Here is an 8,065-nt window from a genome sequence, read left to right as displayed (position 1 = left end):
TTGTGTCAACGAATCGATGACATGTGTACTGAAAAAAGATGATGTTGATCTTGTAGAGAAAAGAGGGGGATGGAGCATTAATAAAAGTGGGGACGTGGCTATTTTGGCAAGAATAGTGTCTGGAGAGAAATACCCAATAAAAGACAAAAGCATTTAAAACCTCCACAAGAGGGCAAAAAGTTGACCGTAGGAGTAGATTAGAAAGCCTTAAAGAGCCACGGAACCAAAACTTGAAGTGGTAAAGTTGAGCAGATGAACTGAAAGAAGTAGCGAAAAACTAATGTGTCCATGACTAGCAGTGAGGACTGTGGAAGAATGAAGGAGTCAAAATGGGAGGATGAGAAAGGAAGAGAGTACAAAACAAGAGAGAAAAGGGAAGAAGAGAGAGCCAAATGAAAGCAATTGTGGATAGGAAGCTCCATTGAGGAGTGAACTAAGGTCTTTACTATTATGAAGATGAAGATGAAGAAGAAGAGTCCCTTAATGTTACCTTCTTCTTTTTTCAGTTTCTTCATCATCTTCATCTTCTTCTTCTTCTTCTTCCTCGCATCAGCACCCTCTCCATCTTCCTGCACCACCCTTCCCAAACATGGTTTGTGCTTCCCCCCATCCATCTTTCTCATCATCTTTTAGCTCCATCAATTTCCATCTTCTCAACCTCTTCTTCTTCCAAAATCCTTCGTTCATTTGGTCGGAACTAGCTTATAGCTGCTCTCCTCCAGTCGCTGCATTTACATGGACCCCTCGATCCAGCGGATCCAGTCGCGCTAGAATGATCCACAGCATCCTGTAAATTTCATTCTGCTCCGCCGCATCATGACACGAATATGATACACCAAGAGTCCGCAATTCTGTCGCGCACGAACAATACAGAATTCTTCTTGCTTTTATAGCATTCTGCTGCGATCCCGATTGTGATCCCGATTGTGATTCCGATGCAAACGATGCACTGTCCAGTCTGAGTGAACAATTAGACAGATTTATTCTTGCTGTGTCATTCTGCTGCGGCGCACAAGAAGATGATACACCAAGAGTCCCCAATTCTGTAGCGCAAGAACAATACAGAATTCTTCTTGCTATATATTCATTCTGCGCCTGCGATCCCGATTGTGATTGCGATGCACACGATGGAGCAGTGGGAGCGTGTGAAAGTACTCCATGTTGCTTTCGAGAAGGATGAAGCAGCTACAAAAGGGAGAAGAAGAACAGATTATGTTACGATAATGTTACAATAATTTGTGTATGAAAAACTGAATGTTTTTCCGGGTTGAATGCAGTGACTGCACTCATCGCTCTGCACACAGCGTGGTCTGCGAATCCTTCGTCCTGGGACACCAGCACCGATCCTTGTCGAGATAAATGGGTTGGAGTCAAATGCGACAGCACCAACACAAGTGTCGTTCAATTGTACAGTTTCGCATCCCTTAATCCTACTTTGAAGCGTCTGGATTGCGAAATCAAAAGGATGATCCTGGAATTCCAGCTAAATCGGACAGGAAAAGTAGATTATTTGGAGCCCAACTGAAAAAATTCTGTCTTTCGATATCGCAGGCTTCTCGTCAATCAGGCTCTAAATGGAATTCTTCCTGCTGCGGTTGGAGACTTGACCGGCTTGACGGCTTTGTAGGGTTCTATCTACTGGGTGTTTGAAATCTTTGCAGTTATTTAGTATCGCATACGTTTAGGATCTTACGGATTTCCTAAATGCATAGGGACTTGTCGTCTAATCCAAAGCTGGGAGGGAATCTTCCTAATGAGATTGGCAAATTGACGAATCTCACGACATTGTAAGCGATCGAGGATCTTCTGTGCTTTTCCAACAATTCTTCGGCAAACTCTTTTGCTTCAAATTTGATTTGCAGCCGGGCCTAATAACGTGCTGTAATTGTTCAGTCTTGTGCAGTTTTGCAAATTCTACGGTCCAATTCCATCCGAAATAGGGAATATGACGAAGTTATTATTCTTGTACGTACGCATTGCAGTCTTTGTGGATGGGCGAATAGATGCTCTCAGTTCTTTGCTGATTTACGCTAGCTAATGCTGGTTTACTGAACGTGCAGTGGCTTGTCTGGGAACTCTTTCACGGGACATTTACCTGCAAGCATCGGACTGCTCAACAAATTGATTTGGCTTGATGTATCGAACAATTCTCTCAGTGGAACGCTGCCGGATTCAACCTCGAGTGGTAGCGGAATCGGCTTAGACAATTTAACAAATGCACAGCACTTGTGAGTGAATAGATTGAATATTGCTGTATTTGGCAGACGTAAATCGCAATTCTTTGTATGAATTCGAACTCGCAGGGATTTGGGGCACGAATTGTTAACTCGGGGTCTGATTGTGTCATGACTATGAAAACGGGAAGCCATCTAGAACATAATTTCTTCTCAGGCAGCATTCCACCTTCCATCTTCAACTCGCAGATGAACCTCATACATGTGTAAGTGGATCAACACCCCTTTTCTCTGCAGTGCATACAGTACGGAGATCTGAGGCTGTGATCGCAAATTTCGTGCTTCTACATTGTGAAAGATTCCGGCTGCAAGCATAATTAGTTTTGGAGGCCGATATTTTTAGTAATTGCAAACCATTGATCGTTTGAATCTGCGTGACCAGACTGCTATACAATAATCGTTTCACCGGACACATTCCATCCACAATTGGTGATTTGCAAAATGTTACGATTGTGTAAGTACATTAATGGTGACTGTCTTCTCTTCCTTGAAATGAGATGAGGCAAGAATGCTCCGATTTCTCGTTTGTGTAATTGGTTTTGGCTGAACAATATTCTAGTCTTTTGCTTTCTGTTGGGCAGGCGATTGGATTCCAATGAGCTCAGCGGCCTAGTCCCTGCATCTAATATAAGTAGCATTCGGAATCTCACCACATTGTAATGTCTCCAAATCTCATCAGGGGGATAAGAATACTTTGTCTGCTCAAATTACATTGTCTTTCTGAAGTTCACAATTTTTCCTAAATCAGAGGCTAGCATTTCCACTCATCCCTTGTGTTTTCTTCTGTGGGGCAGGCAGTTAAATAACAACGGTCTAATTGGTCAGCTCCCGGACCTTTCTAGCAATACGAAGCTGCAAATCCTGTAAGAAAATGTTTTTTTTACAAGTAACGTGTGGAAGATACTGCTTTGCATTGTTATGCATTTGTATAGTGATTTTGTATCATTCCAAAGAAATTTAAAATTCATGGTGTTCTCATGCAGGGATCTTGGCAATAACCAGTTCAACTCTTCAACAATCCCAGCTTGGATCACGAATTTGCCAAACCTCTACTCGCTGTTAAGACATATATCTTGTTTATTAGCGTTTTGGCTTGTCTAGCCGATTTTCGCTGATAGCAAATCAAGATTGCTCGACATAATTATCGCCCAATTAAAGTGGGCAAATGTTTCTCTGGCCTTCATTTTGTTTTACAGATCACTTCAATCTACAAATTTGGTTGGCAACATACCCGCTGAAATTTTCACACACTCCAATATCTCCAGCGTGTAAGTTTCTCATGACTTCAATACATGCGGCTTTCAAATTCGGATGCAAAAAAAATGAAGTTGCTGAAAGAAAATGCATGTTTGGTTAATCACAGGATACTTGGGTCGAACAATTTGATTGGCACGTTGAACCTCAGCGCATCAAGTCCGACACTTCTTCTGGTGGATGTGACGAACAACAATATATCTGGCCTTGACAAAGGCAATTACCGACAATTATTGTGAGAGTTGCGAGACCTCCATTTTCTGTGAAGATATGCTGGTAGTTACGTACGTTGATCATGGTTTATTTGTTGACAAACTGCTTCGGTGATACACATCCAGACTGGATGGAAATCCCTACTGTAACAACAATCCAGATGTTGTGTGCGCGAATGCTTCGCAATCTGGCATGACGCCTGCTGTGCCCCCAGTTGGTTCCGCCGCTGCATCAGCTAATTATTGCACAAGTGGATGCCAAGATGAATATGCAATCAATCCAAAAGCTTCTGGGCCTGGGGATTGCCAATGTGCTCGCCCTGTTGTGGGGAACGTTACGTTTGCTGCAACAAAATTCCCCCTTCAGGCCGTAGACTCCAACATCGCCATAACGATGGAGCAACTATTCGCAGCCGGGCTGAGCAGTAAAGAAGATGTTGGAAACCTTATATCCCTCGCCCAAGTGGTAGTGCAGGTCAGTGTTCACAAACTTGCAGATTTTGAAGAAGCAATTTACATAAATTTGCAGGGTTTTGCAACAAGTAGCTCTCTCTTTCTCTCTGTCTCTCTCTCTCTCGCACACCTACACACACAAGTGATTGTTAATGAACATTTCCATCGATACTTGCAGGTTTGTATGTATGACTTTCCTTGTTTTCGTAATAGAATATAAGCAAAATACTTGGAATTTTTTGTGATGGCCAATCTTTCTTTAATCTTTAATCAGATCAGAACTAAACCGTTTCCGTCACCTCACACTTGGCAGCTCGGGTGTTTCGTGAATCCTGCAGGTCGTCTCGAATACTCAACTAACAGTTTCGGTGTTCCCACCTAGCAGCACAGATGTATGGAGTCCTTACGATGCAGCTCTGATATCTGCCTATCTCAAAGATGAGAATCCCGACGTTGGACCATATAATTGTGACTTTAGTAGCAATCCTTACACTTCAGGTTATTCATAAAACTTTCATATGCCTTGCCTCATCGCACTCTTTCTGCATTGAACTATTTGTTTGTGGATTGATGGGCACCCCTTATCTAGTATACTTGCACCATAAGTTTGATGTAGTAATCTTGCTTTCTCCAATTTTGTTTTTTCTACACTCCTAGTAGCTATTAATGGATCACATTTCATGATGCAGTGGTCGTTGTAAACAAACTCAGCAGAACTGCAAAGATCGGTATTGGAGTCAGTGTGTCAATTTTTGTTAGTGCAATCATAGTGATCGCAATGTATGCTATCAAGCAGAAAAAGATAGCAGACAAAGCACAGAAGCAAAATAAACCTTTCGGTAAGTAATCTTATCATCTATGAACTTACCCATTGATAGATCTGGGTTTCTTTCTTTGGATGACCACATATGTATTAGAGGCTGATGGGAAACTATGGCGGTTATTTCTAGCTGCTTGGATTGAAACCAGCAAAGGAGAGACATCAGATTTTCCTCGATTGAATGGTGCCCGCTGGTTTTCATTGGATGAACTAAGAAAATGTACCAATAATTTTAGTGAAAACAATGCGATCGGTGAAGGAGAACACGGAAAGGTATCTTTCTGTCCCAAAGCTATTTTTGGACCTTTTCCCTAGAGGCTCTTCCTTGATAGTGAAGTTCATATCAATTTCATGTACAACATGACACTAATATTATGTGATGGCATGTTTTTAACGAGTAGAGAAATCCAAGCATTCTGTATTTGTCCAAAAGTTGACCATGCCTTACGCTATGTTTTTTATTTTCTGTATACCTAGGTGTACAAAGGTTGTCTTCAATTCAAAGAAGAGCAAGTGGCAATAAAAAGGGCACGAGCTGACTCTTTACAAGGTGCAACAGGGTTCAAAAACAAGATAGAGCTTTTGTCTAGGGTGCACCACAAAAACTTGGTTAGTCTAATTGGCTTTTGTTTTGAGGAAGGCGAGGAGATGCTAGTATATGAGTATATGCCAAACGAGACGATAAGAAAATGCTTATCAGGTATATCATGAGACATGAGATTCAATTTGAGTTGAATTTAAGCTTACATGCAAAAGTAAATATGTAGTTAATTACTTTGGATATTGTTGAATTTATCTAGGTCAAACTCGACTCCGCATGGACTGGGAAAGAAGGCTTGCAATTGCCCTCGATTGTGCAAGGGGTATTTCTTACTTGCATAGTGAAGCTAATCCACCCATCATACATAGAGGCATAAAGTCAAGCAACATCCTTCTAGATGATAAACTTGTTGCTAAGGTGGCAGATATTGGCCTCTTCAAGCTTGCATCTAACAAGGATACTATCACATCTTCCCCTCTGTCGACACATGAACTAAGAGGAACATTGGTATGTCAGTTGAGGCATTTAACCACGCTTCTTTCTACGTGTGAAAATGATCTTGGATGTTAAAGCCAATGTAGCATCTTGCAAATGTCTCATCTTGTAGGAAGCTCAACACTTTGCTTTTGTTACGCACTTTAAACAGCAAGCCTTATGAGAAAATGTCAACATGTTGCACAAACATTCTTTGGTAGACTTGATATTGTTAGTGAAATTACAAGGATCTAATGATGGGATATTTAATACAGGGATACTTGGACCCAGATTACTACTTCACCAACAAACTCACTACAAAAAGTGACGTATATAGTTTTGGTGTGGTATTGTTGGAGCTAATTACAGGCAGGATGGCATTTCAAGGAGGCAAGCATGTGGTGCAAGAAGTGAGCATAGTTCTTGCCCAAGGTGAAATGGTTTCTGTATTACAATCCATAGTGGATCCCAAGCTCATAGGCTATCCACCAAAGGTCTCGGGGGGGTCACTCATCATATGTAACCCTATCACGTGAGTTCAACAGAAGGATATTTTTTATTTCTAAAATTTACAGAAATAAATATACATAAGGGACTATTTAAAATAGTTTTGAGAAAAATTTACAGATTTGTATAGAAAAGGGGTACATTTTATTAATGAAAAATTTACAGATAAGGGATTTTAGAAATAGGTTTTGAACGCACGTGGTATAGAGGGTTTATACATAGTGACCCCCCTGAGCCAAAGGTAGTTCAAAGATTTGTGGAACTAGCACTAAGCTGCGTGGAAGACGATCCAAAATCACGACCTAGCATGAATGAGGTGGTTAAAGACCTTGAATCTCTAGTATTGAATGGGCATTTACTCTCCATGGATATAGAAATCAAAGAAGATCAGCCCCAATTGTATGCGGAGGGGTCGAGTCTGCCTTTTGTCACTTCATTCCAGTATAGCACAAGCTATGCCAACATGCCTAGATGGGACTAGGGGAGTTACACACTAAGGGTGCTCCCCAAACATGTCCATCTCCCAACCTTCATGGGTAGCTAATCTTGATGGCTGCCCACTGCTCACCCAAGATTGGGTGCAACGTCACTGTTGTGTATGGTACCCTTGAGCAAAAGTTATTCTTTCTCTCTCTCTCTCTCTCTCTCTCTCTCTCTCTCTCTCCCCCCCTCCCTCCCTCCCTCCCTACCTCCCTCCCTCCCCCCCCCTCTCTCTCTCTCTCTCTCTCTCTCTCTCTCACGTGCCCTCCCTCCGTCCTCTCTCTCTCTCTCTCTCTCTCTCTCTCTCTCAATATGTCACACACATGTAAGCACATGTGCATGCGTATGCACGTACACACTGTGACGCCAAAAATTGCTATTTTTTATTTGGCATTGGTATTGCTTTCTTCTATGTTTGATAAGAGTCTGAGTATCAAGTGATAGCCTAGCGGCTCTTACTTATTTCTATTTTCTAAGATATTGTATGGGATTGAGAGGATGAGTGGAATGGATCATTATAAATACCATGTGTATGAATGTTTTGGGTATGGGATTTTATGGGGTTTTTAGAAATAGGAAAAGTGAGTCATAGAAACAGGTGGGCTCATGTCCATGTGTTCCAATAATATAAGAGAGGCCACATGCCAAGCGTGTGGAAGGCATGTGAAGAAGTGTGGAGTCGAGGAATCCTTCTCGAATTCCCATGTGGAATAAGGAGGATGTGGACATATGGAAAAGAGAGGGTTCCTATGGGCTCCATGTGGGGAGACTCTTGACTTTCTCATCAATATTTTAAGAGTCTTTAGCATCTTTTGATGGGACACATGGCAAGAGTAGCCAAAAAGGACATGGATGGTGACATATGGGCTTATGTGATTGATGGGGAAAAGAATCTACAGGTAGCAATTGTAAATGGGTGAAGGAGGGTGACAAAATCTCTATAAAAGGAGCCCTTGTCTCCCTTGTTCAACATCTCATCCACCATTAGGCCTCATGTTGCTATAGCTCTAGTCTCCTCAAGCCTCTTCCATGAACCTTCTCTCCCTCTTGTAGATACTCTCTTATGTAGACTCTTGAGTCCATCTCTCTC

At 41.8% G+C, this 8,065-nt stretch overlaps 1 protein-coding gene across 1 annotated transcript; it reads left to right on the top strand.

Moving 5' to 3' along the window:
- The first annotated feature begins 483 nt into the window (after window positions 1-483).
- On the top strand, window positions 484-7,079 carry LOC147887290 (leucine-rich repeat receptor protein kinase HPCA1-like). The gene is made up of 21 exons (XM_087394484.1): window positions 484-592; window positions 1,278-1,407; window positions 1,552-1,623; window positions 1,713-1,787; window positions 1,894-1,965; window positions 2,061-2,228; window positions 2,366-2,440; window positions 2,617-2,688; window positions 2,816-2,890; window positions 3,029-3,097; window positions 3,218-3,292; window positions 3,431-3,502; window positions 3,598-3,723; window positions 3,827-4,175; window positions 4,492-4,651; window positions 4,843-4,992; window positions 5,104-5,246; window positions 5,451-5,673; window positions 5,774-6,021; window positions 6,264-6,482; window positions 6,737-7,079. The coding sequence occupies exons 1-21, from the start codon at window positions 484-486 to the stop codon at window positions 6,974-6,976; spliced, it is 2,922 nt and encodes a 973-aa protein (XP_087250610.1). The 3' UTR covers window positions 6,977-7,079.
- Window positions 7,080-8,065: the final 986 nt, after the last annotated feature.

This window comes from Dipteris shenzhenensis, chromosome 23 (assembly GCF_047967505.1).
Source record: "Dipteris shenzhenensis isolate YYH24624 ecotype China chromosome 23, Dip_SZ_1.0, whole genome shotgun sequence".
NCBI classification, from domain to species: Eukaryota; Viridiplantae; Streptophyta; class Polypodiopsida; order Gleicheniales; family Dipteridaceae; genus Dipteris; species Dipteris shenzhenensis.
This window is presented reverse-complemented; position numbering and strand designations above follow the sequence as displayed.